The 27,187-nt window shown below is 41.0% G+C and overlaps 1 protein-coding gene across 4 annotated transcripts in view; it reads left to right on the top strand.

The window, feature by feature from the left end:
* The first annotated feature begins 5,258 nt into the window (after window positions 1-5,258).
* The window catches only part of LOC126331691 (toll-like receptor 2 type-2), a 170,454-nt gene continuing 148,525 nt past the window's right edge, over window positions 5,259-27,187 (top strand). For 2 of the 4 annotated variants that reach the window (XM_049996517.1, XM_049996516.1), the window contains exon 1: window positions 5,259-5,399. Coding sequence is in view for 2 of the 4 variants with exons in the window: in XM_049996515.1 (XP_049852472.1) it covers window positions 7,162-7,196 (35 nt within the window). In the remaining 2 variants the exon portion in view is untranslated. Of the gene's footprint in view, window positions 5,400-5,609; window positions 7,197-27,187 lie in introns of those variants that run through there. The other 2 variants (XM_049996515.1, XM_049996514.1) reach the window with 1 other exon arrangement.

Raw genomic sequence — 27,187 nt, 5'->3', positions numbered from 1 at the left:
GCTTTTTGAGTGTCGATCGGTAGCTCCAAGAATGGCTCAACGTTGGTCGGTGTAATCGGTTAACCTTCGCGCTCTCCCCATGCGTCACTACAACGTTCCACAGAGACCACTACCGGTTTGAAATGCGCGGCCGTGAGCAGCTGCTTGTGACGAATACGCAGGAATGTATTAGAATTCTTATCTGCTGACTCTAGTTCACGTACCAGCATCATTAAAAATTGTAGATGTTACTCTCTTTTCTAGGCACTATTCTCCTCAGAAATGTTCTAACAGTCTGCGTAACAATTTATTGACGATGCATAGAATATGTTATGGCTAATGAGACCACGACTTGCAATAATAGTAATCAAAGAAACAATTCGCTATGGTTGCGGCTGCCTAAATCTAAAGCAGGTAACAACCTTAAAATAGCACAATGCTTTAAATTATGATAGCGTAGAACTGAACTTAGATGCACGTCAGTGAAGGCCCCCTCCCCTGACATCCCGATTTCTTAAAGAAGCGAACTCCCATGTAAATGTAGCTTCGAAAATGTGATTGAGTATGATTTAATGTGTTATATATTTGACGTTAAGCATGAAAGAGAGAAAAAGGTTTGAAATTATGTTTAAAGTTTGTTTGAATTCGCTAAGCGCCCTTTTACCAAACAATGGATAAGTTTGATCTGGTTATATTGCGCTCTGTTTTCAGCAAAAGCTACTCTCTCATGCATCTCAATGTTTACGACGTTATTTCTCCTGACCTATATGTCTTACAGTGATATAATTTTGTAGGTGTGTGCAGCTGTATATGTGGATACTACCTGCAGAACGTGTTGCGAATAGAATTAGTAGTTACGGAGTAATAAATAAAAACTTGGTGCTGATGTTGGAGTTTTACTTCATGCACAGCGAAAATGTATTAAGCGACAAACTTTCTCGCTTTCTCATCATTTTGTGTAGGGTTTTAGCGAGAAATAGCCGAGCGGTCTAAGGCGCTGCAGTCATGGACTATGCGGCTGGTGCCGGTGGAGGTTCGAGTCCTCCATCGGGCATGGGTATGTGTGTTTGTCCTTAGGATAATTTAGGTTAAGTAGTGTGTAAGCTTAGGGACTGATGACCTTAGCAGTTAAGTCCCATAAGATTTCGCACACATCTGAACATTTTTTTCGTGAAGGCTTGAAATCATGTGTAAGCTTTGCTGGAAGTCGCCAAATGCTCTCATTCTCAAATACTGGGTGAATATAGTGTGAGAAATTTGCGGTTTGTGAGTTAAGCTGTTTCAAGACACATACGCAATATCTAACTATGATACTTGACTTACTGTGGCACACCTTTAATATGTGATTATATCTCTTACGGAATAAATTATGACAGCATTTTAAATTTGGCCAGTAATTTTATCAAATATTGAAAAACAACTTCTTGTTGTCCCTGAAAGAGAAGATACGCAGCTTGCGACTGGGACCGGGCGCCATAGATTATTATGAAGAAAAAATATCTACGAAGTTAAGAAACTAAACTTCAACTATAGCGCGCACGCACACAACGCACAAAAAAGAAAAGAAAGAAAAAAAAAACATCTGTGATCTTACGTATGGTCATTGAATTGGCCAAATGTTTGGTCACTGAATGATATTTCCCCATGTGACTGTATAATTACTATCACGCTTTCGGTCTTAAGCCATTGTCAGGTACAACAATGTTGGTATAATTAGACTTCGTTAAGTGAAGCCATCGTCAAGATCTATTGAACTGGGTGTCTCAGCGTGTAGATAACTACAAAATCACCAAAATGTTTGGCAGACTGGAAGCAGACCTGTTTTCCAGTCATAGAACTATAATAATAACAATAATGGTTTACCGCCGAAATCCTGATAGCAATGTAAAGACGTTCGTACCGTGAAATGGAGGAAATATTATTCAAACATTATTATATGACTGTGGTTCAAAAACATGAAAAGGTTAATTGATACACATTTGTATAATCCAATTCTTCTGAGTATCTCAAGTAGCGCATTTACTGTGAAAAATCTTTTACAAAAATTTTCAATAAAAAAACTACACTTTGGGTTTCAAAGCAGATGAGTTATGATGAGGCTCTTATGTCAAATGACATTTTAATACTTTGTCGTTTTTTGGCAAATCGCTCTTGGAGGCTCCAAATTTGTCGAACGGGTTGTCTGAGCACCGTATGTCCGTTCGGTATATTTTCTTTGTTTTATTTATCGAGTTGGAGAGTCTTCTCTTTTCCCCTCCCTTGTCCTCTCTTTATTTCTGTGTGTGTATTTTAATAATGATTGCCTTGTACAAAAATACTATGCATAGTATATAAAATTACTTAATTTATTAGATATTATAAAAAAGCTATACATGTTATAAGAGTGCGTAGTGTTGTTTCGCAGTGATGTTTTTTTTTGCGTCGTCCAATTGTTTTTCTGTTGCCCAATTTGCCCACTCTTGAGCAAGTGAATGGAATGCACGAGCGTAGTATGGCCACTAAAAAATTTCTTTCATTTGCGAGCCAAACATCTGAAATATCATAAATATTTATACCTGTATTGTACAGTAGCGTGGGATTTCTGATGTAGCATACACTGAAGCGCCAAAGAAACTGGTATAGGAATGCGTATTCAAATACAGAGATACGTAAACAGGCAGAACACGACGCTGCGGTCGGCAACACGTACATAAGACAACAAATGTCTGACACAGTTGTTAAATCGGCTACAGTTGCTACAATGACAGGTTTTCAAGATTTGAGTGAGTTTGAACGTGGTGTTATAGTCGGCGCAGGAGCGATGGGGCGCAGCATCTCCGAGGTGTAGCGATGTAGTGGGGATTCTTCAGTACGACCATTTCACGAGAGTACCGTGAATATCAGGAATCCAGAAAAACATCAAATCTCCGACATTACTGCGGCCGGAAAAAGATCCTGCAAGAACGGAATCAACGACAACCGAAAATAATCGTTCAACGTGAGGGAAGTGCAACACTTCCGGAAATAGCTACAGATTTCAATGCTGGGCCGTCAACAAGTGTCAGTGTGCGAACGATTCAACGAAATATTATCGATATGGGCTTTCAGAGCGGAAGGCTCATTCTGTACTCTTCATTACCGCACGACACTAAGCCTTACGCCCTGCCTGGGTCCATCAACACCGTCATCGGACTGTTGATGACTGGAAACATGGAAATGAGTCTCGTTTCAAATTGTATCCAGCGGATGGACGTGTACGGGTATAGAGGCCACCTCATGAATCCATGGACCCTTGCTGTCAGTAGGGAACTGTTCAAGCAGGTGAAGGCTCTGTAGTGGTGCTGGGTGTGGGCAGTTGCAGTGATACGTCTAGATACGACTTGATAGGTGGCGCATAGGTAAGCATCCTGTCTGATCAGTGATCACTTGCATCCATTCATGTCCATTGTGCATTCTGAAGGACTTGAGCAATTCCATCAGGACAATGCGACACCCCACACGCCCAGAATTGCTACAGAGCGACTGCAGGAACACTCTTCTGAGTTTAAACACTTCCGCTGGCCACCAAACTCCCCAGACATGAATATTATTGAGCATACCTGGGCTGCCTTGCAACTTGCTGTTCAGAAGATACCTCCATCCCGTCGTACTCTTACCGCTTTATGGACAGCCCTGCAGGATTTATGCTGTCAGTTCCCTGCAGACATTAGCCGAGTCCATGCCACGTCGTGTTCCTTCCGCGTTCTACGGAGGGATGGGGGGGGGGGGGGGGGGGCTACACGATATTAGGCATGTGTACCGGTTTCTTTAGCTCTTCAGTGTATTTGTAGAATGGAAATCAATAACGGGCTAAGAGCCAACCAATTTTTTTTTTTTAGTTACACCAGAAAAACCAAGACAAGTGCTGTTGCCAAGAACGTGAAAAGCGGGCTAAGCGCTACGATCATTTCTAGTAGTGCGTATAAGCGCCGAAAGATAATATGAGCGTATGTGACAGCCAGTCACTGGCGAGGCTAAAGCGGGCTATGTGCCTCGAAGCTTTGTAATTGTTTGCAGCGTGTGACAGAGATTTTTCCCAGATTGAAAAAACATAAGAGGCTGCAAGAGTGTGAGAGCGTCAAGTACCTAAGGACCTTTTAAAATTCACGGGGAATGCAACACTTAACAATCCATTTACGGTTACAGTGCTCCAGCCTGTGGACTTATTTATTTTAAAAAAAGCAGGCATACACACATTAACACAACGAAAATAAATATTTCCAAATGTAGTTCGATTCAAGTGAAAAAAATTACACCAATGTCATCAAGACGAGAGCATTGCTTAACGAACTTGACAAGATTTTCAAGAAAGATATTATCACTGACACAATAAAGAACTTCGTTTTACCATCACAACACGGTAAAAACGACGGGAGCTGAAAACATAAAGGATCTGCATTTTCGAACAATTAATCAATTAAAATTGCTTTTCGTTCTAAAAATTAAAAGAAGGATTAAGAATAATTTAATCACAGGATAGTGTATTTTTAAAACGCTTATTATAAATAGAACTGAGAAATGCTTGAGATTTCTTGCATTGGCACTCATCTCGCCAATACGTAGCACATTCTGCGTTTTTCAGAATAAAATGTTTATTTTCATTGATAAAAGGAAATAAACTTAAAAATATTGCAATAGTTGTGTGAATTTTACTGTAGACTAAATAAAAAATATTGTTGACATTTGTTCATTACAATGTTTTTGTCAGTATTTTTTTGTCACTTACCTTGTTATTGATTTCCACTCTATAATATGTTACTATATCTTTTTGGACTATATAGTTTTATAACACCTATTTCAACATATTGACACCTTATAATTATCGTTGAGGTGTGGATGACGTGTAGCAGTGACGCTCTGCGTGAATTTTATTGTTGTACCTGTATTTTAGTGCGAGCTTCCGTCTGGTGAATGTGTTGCGTGAGCGCATTGTCCATATTTGATAATGCTTTCCAGAGTGAACTGTAAGTCTTTCTATAACTTAATAGTTTGGATTGTATAGAATGCGTATCTTTTAACATAGGTGTGTGTTTCAATAAAACCTTCTTTCCCATTAAATTTATGATATGAGTGTAAGCACAATCATTTCCGATTTATCTTCTACATTCTCTTTATAAAATGTGTACGAAGTTTTCATATACTTGAGTATAAGGAATGTACCTCTCTGAAACGATGCCAACTGACGTGCAGCGGCGACATCTAGTGGGTTTGGATGGAGTCAACGTATCTTGCCGCTGCACGGCAGTAAAACTGACCCTCTCTTCGTGTGCAGTACGTACGCTTCAATTGTGCTCTTCATTACCAAATGTCATATATTTGACGAACCCGAAATGGCTAATTATTTTGACTGGTCGATCACATGTAATAGCGTGATATGTGTAACGCACCACGTTTTGACTGAGGTATGGATATATAGTACAGGTTTATGTTTGCTTTCTTCTTTACATTCATATAGTTATGAGTGTTTTGTAAATTACGCTACCTCTCTGTGCTTGTATTTTCTAGATCTGAAGATGGTCATTACCGACCGATATTAATAACCTGATTACAAATAAACATTATGATCTAAGACGACAATTATAATAAAGCAAATACTTTTCTACATTGCTGGAAACTTTATCATGATTATGAGACAACTTATAAATAATCACGTCTGCTTAAGGAACTATGCATTTTAACAGCTACTTCACAGTACATTTTTTTCTTTCATGAAGTTTGTTGTAAATAGTGCTCTGCAGTTTAAAAGGAGCAATGATGTACGTAATTCCAATAGCAGAAGATAAAAATGACATTTATTACTCCACATTAAGGTTGCCTTTAGCACGAAACGGATGCACAATGCTACAAGCAAAAGTACGAATGCCAGACAGGCAGTAAAGTTAAGTTTGGAAACAAACTGTAGAGGTTTCTCTTTGGCAGTTCTCACATTGCATATTAGAATTTCTATTTTTGTAAAGTATGAAAGGTGGTGGGTACGATATCTCAAATCTGTAATTACGAAATATATAATAGATAAAAAATTAAAAATCTTGTAAATAATCAATATTTAGCAATTTCACTGATGTATGCGTAATGTGAATTTAAAATGACTGGTTCTGCATCTTTACAATTAATCACACTAATGGTCCACGGACCGTGAAAATAACTAATTAACCCAAAATATGAACTCGAAAGGCAACCTCATCTATAAGACGGTGTTCTTTAGTAGACTGATACAGTTTACAAAACAGAGATATTGGATATATTTTTGGAAACTATAGTGGCAATGAGACCAAAATCTTTGTTATAATACATACATTTTTCATTTCATTCATATTCTTCTGATGGCCTACAGCAATAACTCTTGCTTGCTTGATTATTTTTGTCCATTACTACACTTTTTATTTTTTAATTCCAGTGTGAGCTTAAGCCTACATAAAACTAGAGTCGTTACTGAACACTGATTTGATTCTCATATAATCCAGTTAAGTGTTAATAAATTAGTCTTTCTTATATTGATTCAAATGTTTATACATAACTATGCAGTACCTTTGTTCACGCAACCAGCTGCCTCAATGCGAAGCTACGGCAGTGTATGAAATGTAAACTGGGGCACTAGAAATACGCACCGTAGTAGAAAATCAGTTAACATATTTGTCCAGCAAAAAGAGGAGCTAGAACTGAAATCCGACACTTCGTCTGTCGTGAAAGGAAGACGGCTGCAGTGGCCCAAGCTGACTAACGAAAGTCTTTTTAAAACACTTAGTCCATAAAACGAACACAAAATTCCTTCGAAGTAATTGCTTCACTACACTGACGAATATACGTGACTCCGGGAAACAGGATAAATACTGGTAGGGATAACACTGCCGTTTTGTTTGGCGTAGCTTGCTAGTTTCTATCGAACATCACAGTGATACGGGCAGCAGAACCTGTCCTTAGAAGCCGCACGGAAATCCCGCGAAGCGCACGCACGTACGTCAGCTCCTGGAAAGTTGCTACAGCGACTTGGCAGTGCTGCCAACAGCGGCGACACGGAGGCTCAGCAGGTCAGTTCCTACGCGCCAGAGCCGCACTTCCTGCCGCATCTAGTGCTGCGATCGTGCGTCGTTGCTTTCAGTGCGGGCGCCGTGGCCTCCAGCGGAGGAATTAGTGCGCACCTATGTGGAGATCTCTCGCCGAGTGATGCTGCCAGGAGACACCCGGAAGCTCCCCAGCAGGTGAGCACACCGCAGCGTTGACTCCCTCCTGTGTACTAAACGCCTCACTCACCAACAGCTTCACAAACTCCTCTGTGTTTACAAACTGCGAGTGCCGCGAAATGGTATCATCAGAAGTGCATAGCTCCTAAACGCTCAAATGGATGATACATTGCCTACATGTGCTGCAGGATCTCCTTCGTTGCATTTTAATTAAACGAACGTAGAAACAACAACGGTAGAATTTTGGCCATAAATGCACATCTAAAATCGCTTATGTTCAGTGCATCCTAGAAATGTACTGTTTTTAAAAACATATGGAAAATCGCCATGGTACCTTTGAAAAGGTACAGTAGAGTCTCTGGGCCATATGGAGCTTATACTCAGTCCCTTCATCCTACATCTCCGTCCTTCCCTTTCGTCTGGGTACAGTATATATTCAGTTTATAGGGTGAGTACAAACGTATCAGTAATTTACCGTGTATTAAAATTTCTTGAAATGTATGGGCTCACAACAATTTCTTTTAATATTCATTAATCACCTTTGCTAGCATGAACACACACACACACACACACACACACACACACACACACACACACACACACCCTTAGTTACGACTGCAAGCAGTGACTGTTTCGTTGTTTGCTTCGCAGGTCGGCTGAGTTCGAAATCATACTCATCAAATGTGTACTTCGTTCGACCAACTCGTGATAGTGACATGGGTTTTCAAGGTGGAATGTATGCTGACAAGCTTTATTTCACGTGTTCCAGTACACTTTTCTTTTTCTCCTACTGTATTTGTCTATCTCGCAAGAATAGGCGAAGAAGATGTGAATCAGCCACTGGACGGCCTTCACTACAAAGCGATAGACTTAAGACGGCTTTTGTTACCAGCTATCAAAGTCAACATCCGTGAATATTTGATGAAAGAAAATAAAGTATAATTTAAAAAAACACAAAAATAAAACAAAGACAGGAAATACAGGAGCTTTCACGTATCAGCGAATCAAGATTCCTCAATTTTAAGTATCGTAATATAAAAACAAGGAACTTCTTCACAGTGTAGTAATGTGCGACATTCTCTGACTACAATACGCATCTTGATGTTTCTTTTGTAACAGTATATGCCGACATCGTGACTGGCCTGATAAAGAGACAATAAAAATCTGTGCTAATCAATATTTAATGGCTAATGAATAAAACAGACACTAAATATTTATATTTTTCTGTCACAGAGAAAGAGTGGTCTCTTTTATAATTTTAAGTGAACGGGGATGTTTTTAATGTCACTCGAGCGGTGATGTAGCATTTAGGAAAAAGTACTTGGCTCAGAAGCCAAATGAGATACTGCTCGAGCTCCCATCTAGGTACTACCGGTATTTCTATCTTGCGACGTACAAGCATTGATATATCAACCTAAACAAGTGTTACACACCGAAATGGAAACTCCTTTGTTGCAAATTAGATTTTAGAAGAGTGTCAAACAAATTCTAAACCTCAGGTAACAAGCAGAACTCGCGATGGATACCTATTAGGATATCAATTCGGTTGACTTCATTTGCAATCATCCTCCACCAGAAACAATTATAGGTGTAACGAGAGTATTTTCGAACTTTTTAAGATGAATAAGCCGCAGCTCTTACAATCTACACCTCCAGCTGACCTAGCTAAGAGCATAACGGATGCTACTATTAATCGTGGATTCTTCATCCTTCCACACAGGCTTTCCAGCAAACTAGCATAGTTCCTTCGCAGCTTGCGCTCTAATATTTTCGCTGGCCAAATGAATAAACTGGAATGGCTTCTAGTGTGTTGCAGTGGCCTTTTCTGCAGCACATATATAAATATTCGTTTACAAACCATACCTCTTTTGAACGCAGTAGTACTGATGTTTCTTATGCCATGATTTATCCATCTTTATTTAAAACTTGACATCAGCGACTGTTAATTTTATATGTCCTGATTACTTTCGTGTTCCCTCTCCATGTGACAATAGGTTTCTATTTTTATTTCTTTGTTGGGCTTTGGGGATACGATTGCAGCCAGTCTAAACTTATTCTTTGAAAGCATCAGACTATTGTTGCTAAAACTTCTCAGAAATTGAAAACAAAATTGAGAGACATGGTGAATAGCAAATCAGTGTCCTCCCACGTTAACAAACCGTAGTAGTAGGGCTATGCGACTTTGAGTGCAGTCCGCACTGTTCTCACATTTCCCTCCTCTCCCTACCCTAATGAGATCATCAATGACTTCATGTATTGTCGCTAGATTGCTCCTCTCACCCAGCCCTCTGCAAATGTCCAGCTAACCCATGTCTCAATAGTGAGGAATTCAAAATAGCCCAGTTGCTTTACATGATTTTCTCTCACCCCTGTGATATCACTGTGGAAAAAGGAGACATTGTCCTAATGGAGCAAAATTCTAAAAATTCAAGGTGATAATCCAAGATGGCAGAGCTGTGGAATATGAGCAGAATCCTATGATTTCACAATCAAAGACGGAGGGCCTATAATAATGGACACACCACTATGATGTCACAATCCAGTATAGTGGACCTGAGGGATGTGGGCACAGTCTGCATTTGTTCCTAAGTTTAAAATGGCAGGAAATTAAAAAAAAAAAACACATTGGTTTTCCCCAGTCCTAAGATATTACAGTCCACTTGTGCAATTCCCATATTTAATGTTTAAACAACTACCGCCACAGCTGGGATAGTATAGGAATAATTGTATCTTTACTTAACACACTGTTGAGTGCCCCGTGGTCTCACATCACAACCAGAGCCTACTCACATTGCTGCCACCTGGAAGGTCACGCTGTTGAACTGTTGGAATTGCCCCATCGCAACAGCTACCAGCCGCCACGTTGCACATGAGAGAACCACACAGCGATATATTACATATATACTACCGATTCAGCTGTCTAATGTGAAGTGCAGGATTTTAAGTCCAGTTACCACTTCTGATACGTAATTTGTGACGGCACTGAATTTACAGCTCATGTGGCCTAAGTTAAAATGGAGGGAAAATTTTTAAATGTAAGAAACATATTTTAATTCACATTCAGACGTGGTGGGAAATTCATAATAAATAGTTTAAAATGAACTGTAGCAAACAAATACATTCAGCAGGCGAAATTCAAAAACTCACAGGAGCACCTTTGTCCTCATAAAGAAGACTTGTGAAATGACACAGCAGAAAAAAAATTTTTTAGGTACCATTCTCATAAAATTTACCACAAAAAAATGTGTGGTGTGGATGGCAGCCATGTCAATGGCCAGACCCAGAGATACATACAAATATGTGAAGCTTATCTACATCAGACATGTACCAAGCACACTGAGAACGAAACATGATTATATGAAGTGCTGAGTCAATATGTAACCTTCAAAATGTTACAAATACTGGTGTCTGAAACAATGACAATTTTATGAGAGTAACGTTCAGTAACCTATTTGTGGGAGACATTTCGTAACTAAAAACTATCATTAGCGGTATGAACAAGGCTCCAATGCTACCTGTTCGACGGAAGGTGAATACAGCAGTCCAAAGACGCACCGAGTGTTTGTCCGTTTTCATAGAACATTTCGGAGGTGCACGTTACCGGGCCACGTCCAGGTATCTGTGAGCAGGCACGGAAACTGAAGGCGCCCCACGATCAGATGACGTGTGCGTTCGCTGGCCCCTTCCCTAAGACGTCCAGATGTGCTACACGTTTTTTAGTTACATAAGTAAGCTAAGACCACGGAAAAATTTGAAAAGGAGAGCTGTGATATAACGGTCTTTTTTTTATGACGCTACTCGGAAAATATGCCGTTCAATACAGTAGTTTCTGCATCTACTATATAACGTAATGGACTTTCTAACGAGACAGTCGGACGAAAGGAGGACATAGCAGCAATTCATTGTCAAAATCAGATAAATCTGCGGTGGAATCATTTAATTTTACTTTGAAATCGGTTTACTTTCTGCTGTCATTGGCGAATATTGTAACGAAATCAATGAATTTTGTCACAGTAAGGGAGATCAAAATAGTAACCTTACAGTTAGACAACGCGAGAGTACTTCAGCAAGAATATCGTGTTTAGGACAGTGGAACTATTGAGACGTCGATGTTTACGATTTAAGTCACTTGATTGTGGATGAAGGTTTTCAGCAGTTCTGATCACTTTGTATCACACTTAAAGCAGTTACTGAATCGATCCATATATCCGCTTTTCTAAGGTCGTAGCTTGTACCTTGGTAAAAGTAGCGTGAAAGTCTTATAGCTTCAAGTGCCACAACTAGTTCTAGAGTGTTGGAGTAGTCCTTCCGATTGGTGTAAGTTTTGGATTGCTGTATAATAGTTGAGCAATGCCAAGTGTCATAGGTCCATCTTTGAAGACAATTGATGGCACCCTACACCCATTCGCAAGCATTGCAGAAGACCGGCAGTAAGTTAATTGTCAAACACAGACGTCGAAAATTTCTATAGGATTTTTTAATTATTTCTGATTAATGCAGGTATGCTGCTTTCAACAAGGACGTTGTATGGCTAGACTTTTGCTGACCAACGCAATGAACGCGCATGATAGCGAGATCTTCTGTTGCGACCTAACACTGCACAGCTTATGGCAACTAACTCTTCTAGGTTTCCATAGGTACATGGCATCACATGTTTACACACAACTCCTGTAAATGGTGGGTACAGAGCTGACGTCCAACAACAGCCCCGATGCATTCAGATCAGAGGATTTGGTCACTAAGGCACGAACGTGAATACTCCTCAGACCATAGTATCAGAATTTAAGCTTTGTACTGGAGTCAGTTATAAGGGTGGGAAAACGTGTTGATATACAGAGGTATGGTTAGTGTGGTGTATTTGGTATAGTATTAATGGTTTTAGTGGTATTACATTCATTCCACAGATCCAAATACTGGATCCGATGGCAAATTCAGTAAGGTAGTACCAGTAGATTCATATTACAGATTCAAATAGGTTCACAACGGGCTGTAGTAGTAGTAGCAGCTGCAGTAGCAGCAGCAGCAGCAGCAGCAGCATCAACAGCTCCCAAAAAGTTGGAGTGAAAATAGAATAGCACGCAGAACTATTTCCAGTCTTTGAGTTTCCACTATGTCCATCACCTGCATCGCTAAGTCAGAACACAGACAAGCACATTTTTACATGAGATAAAACAGTTCAGCTGTTCCCATGTCAGAGAGTGACTCATAGCAGTTTATACATTTCTCGGTCGTTGTTGGATTACCAGTTCATTACTAGAAAAGTCAAAAAGATGAAAAAATAATGCCGTTAAACATTTTATACATGAAAACTATTCTTTGATACTGAATTTATTATGACAAAAATGTACTTACTCTAGCTAAGATAGGATTCCAACACGCAGCACACGATGAAATGGATTATATAGGTTTAACGCAAACAACGATATGTCTGTATGGAAAGATATAGCACTACCTTATCCTCAAGGACAAAAAATTACACAGATGAGCATTGTTGGTAACCCTCATAGTAGTATGTACTCTGTGGATTATGCGCTTGATGCTCCAGAACTAATAACAGTTACAGCTTTGTGAACTTTAGTATTAGCTGTAGCCCTTCCTGTAATTAATTCATCTTTGTTCTGTTGTATAGTAGATGCAAATACCCTGATGGGGAAAAACTGAACCACCAAAAGATAATTAAAGAAGAGCAATGAAATCCTTGGAATACATTTGTCTATCTAATATATTTAAGTGATTAACATTGCAAGATCACAGGTTAATGTACACACAAGATAATCCACTGCAAATGTGAAATGCTGGTACATTAATGATCATTGTAACTACCAGAATGTTGAATGCAAGCATGCAAACGTGTATGCATTATGTTTCACAAGTCCTGGATGTCAGTGTGTGGGATGGAGTTCCATCCCTTTTGCACTTGGTCGGTCTATACATGGATGCTTAATGCGGTCTGTGGAGACGCTGGTGTTGTCGTCCAATAACGTCCCATATTTGCTAGATTGAAGATGATCTGGTCACTGAGCAGGCACTGGCAACAGGTCATCTCTCTTAGGCACATGTTGGGTGTGACTGTTATCCTGTTGGGAAACATCTCCTGGAAGACTGTTCATTAATGGCAGCACAACAGACCGAATAATCAGACTGACACATAAATTTGCACTTAGGCTGTGTGGGATAACCACGAGAGTGCTCCTATTGTCATACGGAATTGCAGCACAGATCATAACTCCAGGTACAAGTTCAGTGTGTCTAACACACAGACAGGTTGGTTACAGGCCCTCAACTGTCCTCCTTCTAACCAACACATGGTCCTCACTGGCCCTGAGGCAGAATCGGCCTTCATCAGAAAACACAAAAGGCCTCCACCCTGCTCTTCAATGAACTCTCGCTTGACACTGAAATCGCAAATGGCGCTAGTTTGGGGACACTGGAATGCATACTATTGGGTGTCTGGCTCGGAGCTGTCCTTGAAGTAACAATCTGTAACAGTTCATTGGGTCACTGGGGTGGCGACAGCTTCTGAAACTCTGCTGCAGAGGAGCCAGAGCCATAAGCCAAACATGACTGTCTTTCCTCTCAGTAGTGCCATGGTCCATCTGGGACCAGTCTTCCAGTTGACCAACATTCTCATGACCACCTGGGCCAGCAGTCATGAACATTGGCTACATTCCTGCCAAGTCTTTTTGCAGTATTGCAGAAGGAACTTCCAGCTTCTTGTAGATCTGTTACATGGCCCATTCAAACTCAGGGAGGTGTTGATAATAGCGTCTTTGTCACCTTAAAGGCTTTCTTGACTAACATCGACTCACTATGCCCCATCTCAAAAGTAACTAATGCTCGCGACAGTTACTTCGTGTATTTAAAGAAAACCATTTATTTGGATACTCATAGTGGCGCTACTAGCGGCAGTCTTATGAAACTAGCTCCAAATCAGATGGACACCACATCTCAGATGTAGGTACACACCACACAACTCAATATTGGTGCTGTGATTTTTCTTATAAACGTATTTTTTCATGAAATTTTCTCCACATAAAAATTCTGTAGTGTTCATCCAGTACAGGTGGCTCGGCTCTGAGCTCTATATTACTTAGCACCTAAAGTCATCAGTCCCCTAGAAGTTAAAACTACTTAAACCTAAATAACCTAAGTACATCACACACATACATTCCCGAGGCAGGATTCGAACCTGCGACCGTAGCGGTAGCGCGGTTCCGGACCGAAGCGCCGAGAACCGCTCGGCCACAACGGCTGGCCGTACAAGTGGCTATATTGGAACAGTTTCTGGTACGCCTATGGAAGCGATATGGTCATAGGACACCCGCCCCCAAGGATCAATACATGCTGCATGGCCGAGTGGTTCTAGGCGCTGCAGGCTGGGACCGCGCGACCGCTCCAGTCGCAGGTTCGAATCCTGCCTTGGGCATTGTTGTGTATGATGTCCTTAGGTTAGTTAGGTTTAAGTAGTTCTAAGTTCTAGGGGACTGATGACCTCAGATGTTAAGCCCCATAGTGCTCAGAGCCGAGTCGCCTGTTCTGGATGAATACTACAGAAGTTTTATGTGGAGCAAATTTCATGAAAAAATACGTAGATAAAAAAATCACAGCACCAATATTGAGTTGTGTGGTGTGTAACTACAACTGAGATATGGTGTCCCCTGTCTGGTCAAAGATGTCCCTTGTGAGCAAAGTCTTAGGCCCATAATACAGTGGCAAAGACATTTCATGTAGAGCAGAATTAGTTGTTTCCAAAGAGTCTTGTGTACATAGAGAATATACGATGAATAGCACCTACTAGCCTGCATAGTTACAACGTGAAATTTAAACGTGAAGCAACATTCGTTAACATTACCCAAACAGCATAACTGACAAGACAGCGATTTCATGACAAATACAAAGTGCCTGTTATCTCGGAAAGCGATCAGAATCATAATCACAAACGTGCTGAATTTACCGAGTGACGTGGCTCAGTCGTTAAGAAACTGGGCTCGCATTGGGGAAGAGTGGGGTTTGAATAACCGTAATGTTTACATAGTCTGTTGTTTCCCTAAACTGATTATGACAAATGCGGAGCCATCCCTCTAAAAAAGGACACAGCCAATTTTCTTTCGCATTTTTCTTCAACTCGAGCTTATGCTTCATGTTTATTGACCTTCCTTCGTAGTAAATGTTTATACATTGCGTGGAAACCCCAGCTTGGTATGATATATTCCACACAACATCAGTAAATGTCCCATTCTAACCTCTTGGTAAGTATGGAGATCCTTTCATGAGAAGCAATCAGGCTGTCTTATTCTTTCGAGTTAACTGTCACATGCTATCAGATATGAAAAGCCTGGCGAGTCGTATTGAATTTGGGTTGCGACCAAAGATATATTGTTTTTGACAGAGGAATGACAATTGGCCCAACAAAGGAAATGGGACATGCTTCCGCAACACCACAGAAACCTAATCGAAGCAGCACTACTTCTTAGACTGTTTGGATAAGGACTTTCAGGCAGGCCTCAGATTTCGCTACAAGAAAATGAATATCCTGTCGGCGTAATTAAAGGTTTCAGAGAAACTTTATTTCTCCGCTTTATCACACAATGTTTTGCAGAGATAATGGTAATAAGAGCCATAGATCTGATAAACTTTTGTTGACACTTTTTAGCCAGGGTGTGCGCATTCAAAGGGAGGCGTTAATCTTCATGGATGCTTTATTAGAACTCTCTGCTACCTTCGATGATCTAGAAGCTACCACACCTGCAGAAACGATACGTGTTGTTACGGTCACCAAATACGCGGGTGTCGGCGGCAGAAGCGCAGTGCTCCTCCGGAAGTTTTGAAACGTCTGTTATCGGGTGTCACGCAGTCACTCGCTGTATGGAATCTCCCTGGAGATAGGGAAATATATGGAACGTCCTGGCTAAGCACGCCTTGTCTGGCACAATTGTTGCCAACTAACGTCGTGCGACCGAAACTTCCCGTGACTTTGCTAAAATCCGTTTCCTGAAATACGATTTCCCAATGCCGGCTGCGTATGTATCTCCTTATTTGCACTTTTGGATAGAAATGCTGTTCTGTTCTCTCAGAATCGAGTTTACTAGGTTGTCAAAGCTACTCTAAACTTCTATTTTACTTTTGCCCTCTACTACATGTAGCTACTGAGAGATAGCAATACTACATGTTCTGATAACGACTGTAAGACTGAAGAGGTGTTATGAGTAATGAAAATGGTTTCACATTTATTGCTCGTTTCGTATTTTAAGTAAGTGGATTTTTATTGTGATGTTGTTGTTGTGGTCTTCAGTCCAGAGATTGGGTTGATGCAGCTCTCCATGCTACTCTATCCTGTGCAAGCTTCTTCATCTCCCAGTACCTAATGCAACCTATATCCTTATGAATCTGCTTAGTGTATTCATCTCTTGGTCTCCCTCTACGATTTTTACCCTCCACTTTGCCCTCCAATACTAAATTGGTGATCCCTCGATGCCTCAGAAAATGTCCTATCAACCGATCCCTTCTCCTAGTCAAGTTGTGCCACAAACTCCTCTTCTCCCCAATTCTATTCAATACCTCCTTATTAGTTATGTGATCTACCCATCTTATCTTCAACATTCTTCTGTAGTACCACATTTCGAAAGCTTCTATTCTCTTCTTGTCAAAACTATTTATCGTCCATGACAAATACTTTCAGAAACGACTTCCTGACACTTAAATCAATATTCGATGTTAACAAATTTCTCTTCTTCAGAAACGCTTTCCTTTCCACTGCCAGTCTACATTTTATATCCTCTCTATTTCGACCATCATCAGTTATTTTGCTCCTCAAATAGCAAAACCCCTTTACTACTTTAAGTGTCTCGTTTCCTAATCTAATTCCCTCAGCATCACCCGACTTAATTCGACTACATTCCATTATCCTTATTTTGCTTTTGTTGATGTTCGTCTTATATCCTCCTTTCAAGACACTGTCCATTCCGTTCAACTGCTGTTCCAAGTCCTTTGCTGTCTCTGACAGAAATACAATGTCATCGGCGAACCTCGAAGTTTTTATGTAATTTATTTAATAATTTACTGTGATATCAAAAGTAATACACAGCAGATGTTTGATACGAAATATAATATAGTCGTAAAATAATAGAATTTTATAAAATCGGATCTTTGGGTTACATGTTTCCACTGCCTGTCTATTGCTGATTAAATATCTCTTTATATTTCTATCGTGTTTTACGTACGTCTTAAAGAAATGTAAAATTTTTCTCAAAAATTTATTTGCTCACAAACATCATGCTAGTCAGTAATTCGATTGAGCTGTAAGTTCACTGGCTTTGACTTTCTACGCCTCTGTAACTGCAATTATTAATAATTTACCCATGGAAGCATTAAGTCACCTGCGTTAGCTGTTACTGTTGGACGCGGCCTGCCCCTGTGCTGCGTCTCGCTTTCTGAATTCGTAATCTTTTGGTTACGAAAAATCACAATTTCCATGTTTTGCACTGTCGAATAAAAGTCGGACAACGGCATCTATACAAGAGCCAGATTAATGAAAATGGTACATCAATTACACGAACAAATATGACTCATTAGAAAATACCCCCTCCATATTGCTGCAACATAGCATTTCGGCTATTCATGGCAACTGTCTCCTAGTTGTCATTATTAACAACTGAAGCACCGTCTAAAATATTCTTATTTTTAATTTCTGTAAAAATAAGTCAAAGTTCTGACTCAATTACAAACCAATGAACGAAATGAAAGCCATGAAGTATTTGTGATAGGCGTTGGCCTACTTTTTGTATTCGAGATTTAGGACTTGGCACAGCAAGTAAGCGGCCGCTGACTGACTGCTGAATGAAAAAGAAAGCTGCCAGCGGTAATATTTCAAGCTGCTTCAAGACCTGGACACGGATGAACGCCTGGGGGCAATTTTCAACTGGATCACTCAGATGAAAAGAGTCTCTCTGACTATGAGGTCGCGGAGAGTGGTCAGATGCGAACACTGGTGGGGAATGCAATAACAATGGAGCATTAGCATGCTTCACTGCCACATGGTTCGGACATAATTGCTTCCTGGTCGGAAATGTATTAGGTTGGTGCATAAGTTCGTAGCGTTCCTATTTTGGGTATTGGTATTCCTGTTGCTATGGGTTTATTCATATATTGTCATTTTTTATTTGTAGTGCAGTGCTGCCGACCGCTGTGACCGAGCGGTTCTAAGCGCTTCAGTTCGGAACCGCGCTGCTGCTACGGTCGCAGGTTCGAATCCTGCCTCGGGCATGGACATGTGTGATGTCCTTAGGTTAGTTAGGTTTAAGTAGTTCTAACTCTAGGGGACTGATGACCTCAGATGTCAAGTCCCATAGTGCTCAGGGCCATTTAATTTGAAGTGCAGTGCTGCTATGTGAGTTTACATGTTGCCGTTTTGCCATTAATAGGTAGTGGGTGGAGCTGTGGACGCTATAAAATGGAGGAGCACGTGGAGAAATCGGAACATTTCCGCCATATTCTTTTGTTTGAGTTCAATAGAGCGTGACAGCAGAGGAGGCGGCCAGAAGCATTTGCGCGATGTATGGGGATAATGCGACAGAGCACGGCAAGAAAATGGTTTCTCGTCTTGAGGAGGGTCGCTTTGACGTTAGTGACTCTCCAAGTTCAGGAAGACCTTTACAGTTTGGTGATGGTCGTTTAAACACGTTAATCTAGAATGATCAACGTCAGTGTACTCGAGAAGTGGCAAATGTAATGAACTGTGTTAATTCACCGTCGTGCGACATTTGCATGCAATTGGGAAGGTTCAAAAATGGGCTACATTGGTACCACATGCTGTAAGCCAAAATCACAAATATCAGCAGGTGGCCATACGTGTATTTCTGCTCACTCGTTGTCAACTGGTTCGTGAACAACACCGTTCTTTCCTACCGTATATTGTTACTGGTGACGAGAAATGGTGTCATTACGATAACATAAGGGAAAGAAAGGAATCGTTGAGCCCAAACAAAGCAGGAACTCCCCGTACAAAGACCTGCGTGCATCCACAAAAGAAAATGTTATGCATCTGATGGAACAGCGACAGTGTGGTGTACTACCAATTGCTTTCCCGAGGTGTAGCCAGCACTGCTGACATTTATTATCAACAACTGAGACGTCTTGCCGCCAAGGCAGTCTGCGTGAAGTGATGCTACTCCACGATAACGGGCGCCCGCATTCTGCTAGACTGACTGCGGAGTCGTGTTGGGAATTCATTCCGCTGATACTTTATTCATTCGATCTTGCGCCCTCAGATTTTCACCTTTTCCGCTCTCTATCAAACAACCTTCAAAGCACTTCCTGTAACGATGAAAATGCATTCCGAACGTGGTTCGACGAGTTTTTAACCTCAAAATCGCTTTATGTCTATAGTTGTTGAGTCGAAAAGTTACTCCAGCTGGGGAGACGGTAGTAAATAGTGAAGGAGAATATATCATCGGTGACCAGAGTCTTTGTTACGAGTATCTGTCGTGTTCATTAACCTTATGAAAAAATCTTCGAAATTATACACCAACTCAATACTTACACGCTTTACATAAACCTCGATATCTTGTTCACCCACAACATGGCCGAATATCTGATAGCTTCCAGCACTAAATATGCCCATTAAGTGAGAACGCCGGCCGGAGTGGCCGTGCGGTTCTAGGCGCTGCAGTCTGGAGCCGAGCGACCGCTACCGTCGCAGGTTCGAATCCTGCCTCGGGCATGGATTTATGTGATGTCCTTAGGATAGTTAGGTTTAATTAGTTCTAAGTTCTAGGCGACTGATGACCTCAGAAGTTAAGTCGCATAGTGCTCAGAGCCATTTGAACCATTTGAAGTGAGAACGCCAGGAAACTTTTCTGCAGCTAAGCGACCCTTCTCCGTTCGATCTGCCTCCCAACAACAAATGAAAAACTTATGAAAACGTTGCATATTAGTGTCGTAGCCAAGTCTCGAAGGGGGAGCTTAACTCAGTGCCATAACAAGCTGCATCTCTCGGCGAAACTTATAATTCGATGGTAAATTCTTTGCTGTCAATAAGCAAAATCAAGCTTAGCTTCCCTGTAGCAACTCAATTCCATGTGAAGTAACAATTAATTAAGTTAGTAACGGGTCAGTCTGAGACATGAACGTTCTTGTCTTAGCAGTAAACCTTTACCAAATTTTGCTCCACGAATAGCAGAACTGGGTGGTCCTTGCACTGCTCTCTTGGGGCTGTTATAATGTGTTGGGTGGCAGGGGCAATGGGCTTCGTCTTCACCATTCGCTACACCTCGACAGCAGCCAGCGGTCTCTGTAATTACTTGGTGTTTTGAGCCACGCGGCGACACCGCCCAAACTAAAAGAACCCCGTAAAGCCGCAGGTGTACTGGCAGTCTACTTATTCCAGCCAGACGTCATATACCTGCCACCATGGAGACAGTCCAATGACGACTACTGCCAGACGCTTTAAGGCAAACGAAAGCCATACCGCGAATGCCCATTTAAAAAGATTCAAGAACCAGCATTAAATGAGGATTCTAAGAGTATATCACAATCTCGCACGTACACTGGGGTAACAAAGGCCATGGGATAGCGAGATATGCATATACAGATGGCCGTAATATCGTGTACACAAGATGTAAAAGGGAAATGCATTGGCGGAGCTGTCATTTGGACTCGAGTTGATGAAGCGAAATGGTTTCCGATGTGATTATGGCCGCACTGCGGGAATTAACAGACTTTGGACACGAAATAGTAATTGGAGCTAGACGCAGCGGAGATTCCATTCCGTAAATCGTTAGAGAATTCAATGTTCCGAGATCCACAGTGTCAGGGGGGTGCTGAGAATACCAAATTTCAGGCGTTACCTTGCATCACAGACAACACACCTTCACTTGACCACAGAGAGCAGCGGCGTTTGCGTAGAGTTATCAGTGCAACACTGCGTGAAATAATCGCAGAAACGTATCTGTTAGGACCGTGTGGCGACATTTGGCGTTTAATGGGCTGCGGTAGCAGACGACCGATGCGAATGCCTATGCGTCTGCAGCGCCTGTCCTAGGCTCCTGACTATCGGTTACACCCTAGACGACAGAAACCGCGGCCTGGTCAGATTAGTCCCCATTTCAGTTGGTAAGAGTTGATGGTACGGTTCGACTGTGGCGCAAACCCCACGAAGCCATTAACCCAAATGGTCAACAAGGCACTGTGCAAGCTGGTGGTTGCTCCATAATGCGTTTACATGGAATTGACTGGGTCCTGGCTATGAGCGGCTACTTGGATACCATTAGAAGCCATTGATGGATATCATGTCCCCAACCATGAAGGAATTTTTATGGACGACAGTGCGCTATGTCACCAGGCCCCAATTGGACAATTCCAGCGAACGATTTGGCCGCCCAGATCGCCCAACATGAATCCCATCGAATATTTATGGTACATAATCGAGAGGTCAGTTTATGCATAAAATCCTGCACCGGCAACACTTTCGCACTTATGGGCGGCTACAGAGGCAGCATGGCTCAGTATTTCTGCAGGGGACTCCCAGTGGCTTGAGTCCATGCCACGCCCTCTTGTTGCATTACGCAGGGCATAAGGAGGTCCGACACGATATTACGAGGTATCCCATGACTTTTGTCACCTCAGTGTAGTGTCGTAGTGAACATGGAAGAACTACCTGCACGGTAGAAGCAGCAATATGTGGTCTCATTGTGAAAATAGTAACTTCTATTACTTCTCTTTGTGTAAATGCTCTGAAAACGTTTAGAAATGTTTAGATCGTGTTTATACTTAGAAGTACAACAATAGTTTACACGGAATTTGACATAACCTCAAAATAGGATAAACATGTGGCAAGATTTCCTGAAAAGCTAAAGCGAAACAATTGGAAGCCAGTCGCTGAAAGTCAATTAGCCGGCCGCTTGTGGCCGAGCGGTTCTAGGCGCTACAGTCTGGAACCGCGCTGCTGCTACGGCCGCAGGTTCGAATCCTGTCTCGGGCATGGATGCGTGTGATGTCCTTAGGTTAGTTAGGTTTAAGTAGTTCTAATTTCTAGGGGACTGATGACCTCAGATGTTAAGTCCCATAGTGCTCAGAGCCATTTGAACCATTAGCCAAAGTCAATTACTTTGCTTATTGATTGTGTAAATATAAATATAGCGAAAACACAGAATTCTTTTTCAGTACAATCAACAAGTTCCAAGAAAATAGGCTTTGGCTTACAATCAGATGCCTCTATCACGCATCTCCATAGGTTCCAAGAAAATAGGCTTTGGCTTACAATCAGATGCCCCTACTATGCATCTCCACAAGAAGACAGTGAGTACCTCTTCTTTCTTATAGATTTTCAAACTCCTCTCTTCACAAACGTCTCGTGTAAAGAGTGTTCCCGAAATACTGTTGTATTAGACAGAAGGGAGAAGCACGTATTAGCAATAAAACTGTAATTTAGTGATAAGTGAAAACTTTTCCAGCGGCAGACTACAAGACGGAATTGGAAGCAAACATGAGAAATTTTCTGTAAACAAAAAAGAATGTAGTCATTTTCAAGATCTGGGAGGATAAACGCAGCAGTGCAATAGTTTTGCATACGGATAGACACGAGTGCTATGAACATTGTTATATGCTAGAATCTTGTTCAATCGATATGTAAAGGAGCCGTCTTATTTGATGACAGAACAATTGAAAGTGCTAGGAAGTGGACGAGGCTTGCCGATATCGAAGAAAATCCATAATTGGAAAATAGAAAATTAAATGACTTTTCAGCTAGGTATCATTGTACGTCACTCACTAGGGGACGTAAAAATAATTTCGGTGTACGATTCATTGATGTTATGACTGGTCTTTTCATGGGTTTTGAAGTGATGTCAAAGTACTGTCATTGTTGTGCTATTTCAGAAAAGCGATAGAGGCAAGACAGTGCAGAGTTATCTTTCTGTAATTGGGGGCATAAATTTAGATTTAAAAATAATTTCTCTGGTTCTTCTCTTCTTGTGGAGATGCACGCAGCACAAATACTGTGAAGGCAGTCAGAACAACTCGGGTTTAGGTACAGCATTATCATTTCAGAAGCAGATGCAAAAACAGATTTACACTTCCAGACTCAGAGAATTGATAGAGATACTACAGTCTAGAAGCATGAATATGCCAGCCACATAGCGGGGCGTCTCGACACTCGTCTTAGCAACTCAATGAAGGAATTTAGGACAAATTGACTGATTATTACAGAACAGCAATTGTCAATAAACTTACTGATATAAATGTCGTGGTGTTTTTACAATAGGAATTTTGCGCTGGGTGAGACACCAAGGACCTACAGAAATAATACTTACACTCCTCTAATGACGGACGTTGCAGTCGAGATAGTACCTGTCTATAACAGGCTTGGATCTGACGCACTACTGCCAACATGCACTAATGGCAAGATACAAACTACAAATGGAAGTTTCCGTCGTGTCATCTGGTCCAATCGTTCCAAAAAAAATTGTATTTAAAAATAAGATACTTTTGGGTTTTGTAGAAGCTGTTTCTGGGTTCAATATGGGATGTTTGAAGACAGAAGAGAGCAGGAGTCGCACTCTCCCTTATCAACCTACCAGAAGAAGATCTGCTTATCTAGAGATCAAAGACAGATCAGCAGTCCACAATATGCTGCCTGGAGAAATCATAATTCTGGAAAAAGGCTACCCTGGTTTGAAATTACCGGAGGAAGCTTTACAGGAGCAGGAAGACAAACGTATGGCGCTGGTGAATTTTTATGGGTGTCTGTCTTGTACTAGCATACGCTTTTTTTATAAAATTTTAAAATTCATTTTGCTGTAAGTTTGTTTTTCTAAGTGCGATGTCAAATTTTTTACCCTAAATATTGACCATTCTCCATGAAACTCTTGCAGGAAGTAGTCTTGAGGTATTTGCATACTTATACCCACCAATATTGTCAAAAATGTAGTTTATCTGTTTTACTGTCACATTTATGTAACGAAATTAAAGAAAAATATTGAAATTTGAAAAAATACCAAAAGTAAATTAATAACAATTCTCGGAAAATGAATGCATAGAACTGTTGAACTATGTCTTCCGAATGAATCTAAAAAATATAAGGACTGTGAAAATTGAGGTTTGAGTACCAGAAACTGGCTTACAAGAACACCATTAAACTCATATTAAAAATTCAAGTCAGTGAACTTCTGGACCTTTAAGCTTGGGTATTGTTACATCTTTACATGGTAGAAATTTTTTGGTGGAGTCTCCCCTCGAAATTTGTAAGGGTGAAATGTCCCCGTTACCTTGCGAAGCATTCCAGTTACCATTGATGTGATGAGAGGGTTCTTCACACGTTAAGCATTGCACCAAATAGTTATGTCTGCACTTACAGAATTAGACGTATATTTCTTTGCCTCCTTCACCACCATATAAACATCCAGAAAAACTAAAAAAACTTATTCGTGGAGGTATGTGCCGTCTATGCAACTAAATGAAGGCAGTTTGTTTGTTGCCATACGCGTTTCGCTTCATTTATTTGGGAAGGATCATCAGTGGCCTGAAATACATGTTTCTTTTTATATATACAATAAGCGTATTATCTGCTAGATATAATCTGTTGATATACTACATTTTGTCGGGTTTTTTAGGTTAGAAGCAACTTTTGTGGAACTTGTGCTACAAAAGTTGCTTCTAACCTAAAAAACCCGACAAAATGTAGTATATCAACAGATTATATCTAACAGATAATACGCTTATTGCATATATAAAAAGAAACATGTATTTCAGGCCACTGATGATGCTTCCCAAATAAATGAAGCGAAACGCGTATGGCAACAAACAAACTGCCTTCATTTAGTTGCATAGACGGCACATACCTCCACGAATTTAAAGCAACTAAAGGACAAGACGGAAAACAGTTAAAATGACGATAAAAAACTTATATTTAAAGATTCAGTTGTTGGTAAAAGTAATACTTAATCTAAATTCCTTGGGATATATGTTGCTCCGCTAGGAAAGAGAATCCTAGGTCTTACTGCAGCTGGTCTTCCTATATGTGTATGTTACAATAATTATCTGCAGAATTTTTGCGTCATCGTCGTATATTTACGAAAAATACAAAACATTTCCACTGGCAAATCGTTCCATCACTATGAGCCACGTGCATTCAGCTACTGTTCCAACTTCCTTCCAAAACCCGTCTCCTCCAAAGAACGAACAATTGGCAAAACATTAACATCTTTGGAAATGGAAGATTAATGAATTAATAATTAAAATTAACATCAATAATTATGTCACACCAGAAAATGCGTAAGTAATATCTGCACATAATATGAAAGTTATTTGAATTAACAATTAAAATTAATATCAATAATTATGTCACACAAGAAAATGCTCAATTAGGATCTGCTTATTATATAAACGTTATTTGCATAAAACAAAGTAGACACGAAGATCAGCACATAGTAATGGGAAGGATAGAAATGGGAAAGAGGTTCCATTTCAAGGGGTGGGCAAAAATATGGAAACACCACTGGAAATTCATGCCTGAATATAATGTCAGGTGCGCTGTTGTATCTTTCCACGACCGCCATCCGTGCAATGTCCTCAATACGTCGCAGGTTTCAGTCGTGGTCGTAACAGTGTTCTGTGTGGGTGTGAGTGCATTGCGTCGGAGCTGAGTGAATTCGAACTTGGGCGAATAGTTGGTGTTCGTATGGTGGGTGCTTCCATAATCGATAGTCGAGGTGTTTCGTGTTTCAAGAGGCATCATACCGAAGATTTGAGCCGCATACAGGGAAAGCGGAAAAACATGACCCGCTAAGTGACAACGTGGACAAAATTGTGGGTTGAGTAATTGTGACAGATGGTCATTGAGGAGGATTGCGACGAAAAATAAGAGGACACCAGCTGCAAAAGTCACTGAGAAATGGAGTGCAATGGAGTGACGCACTCGTGAACCCTGTCAGCAACAAAACAACACGAACCGAACTCCATGAGCTGGTAATTTCAGAGCGAGTTGGAATTCCAAAATCACGCATCAGTAATGAAAATGCTTTAAGCGTGATGCCGAAGTCATAAAACGTGGGCTACGTGCAATGTCAGAATGTCATTTGGTCAGATGAGTTTTGTTTAACACTGATTCCAACTTATGGCCGAGTTTGCATCACAAGAGTTCAACGTGGCGGATGTTCCGTGATGATGTGGGCGGCCATATCTTGGTATTCCAAGGACTCCATGGTCATCCTGCAAGGTCGCATTACTGCCAAGGATTATGTGACCATTTCGGCCATCCCATGGTACAATGCATGATCTCCAGTGGTGATCCTGTTCCAAGGCGACAGGATCCCTGGTCACACGGCTCACCTCGTCCAGACTGCTTCTGTGAGTATGAGGATGAGTTGCCACTCTCTGTGGCCATCACAGTCAGCATACCTCAGTATTATTAAGCGTTTGTGGTCTACCTTGGAGAGAAGGGAGCCTGATCGCTATCCGCCTGTATCTTCGTTACCTGAACTTGCCACTATTTTCCAGGAACAGTGGTACAAGATTCCCTTGAGAAGCATACTGGACTAGTATTTACCCACTTTGAGACGACTGAAATTTGTCCTGAATGCGAAATGGTTTCCTACGCCGTACTGGGCATGGTAATGTGTTATTCGTGGTTCCATGTTTTTGACAACCCCTTATAGATATCCATCTAAAGGTTCGAAGCAATGGCAATAAAAATTACCATAGATACTACATAATATGTAAAATAAACTCTTAGGAATTTCACAATATCAGAATAAGGCTGGCTCTGAGCGCTATGGGACCTAACATCTGAGGTCATCAGTCCCCTAGAACGTAGAACTACTTAAACCTAACTAACCTAAGGGCATCACACACATCCATGCCCGAGGCAGGATTCGAACCTGCGACCGTAGTGGTCTCGCGGTTTCAGACTGAAGCGCCTAGAACCGCACGGCCACATCAGAATAAGTTAGTATACTTTGCCAACACAGTGGTTTCACATAAATCTAATTAACACTTTGCTCATTAGCTCGGCAACA

Source organism: Schistocerca gregaria, chromosome 2 (genome assembly GCF_023897955.1).
Source record: "Schistocerca gregaria isolate iqSchGreg1 chromosome 2, iqSchGreg1.2, whole genome shotgun sequence".
Classification (NCBI taxonomy): Eukaryota; Metazoa; Arthropoda; class Insecta; order Orthoptera; family Acrididae; genus Schistocerca; species Schistocerca gregaria.
The sequence above is the reverse complement of the archived record's forward strand: the minus strand, read 5'-3'. Positions and strand labels throughout refer to the sequence as shown.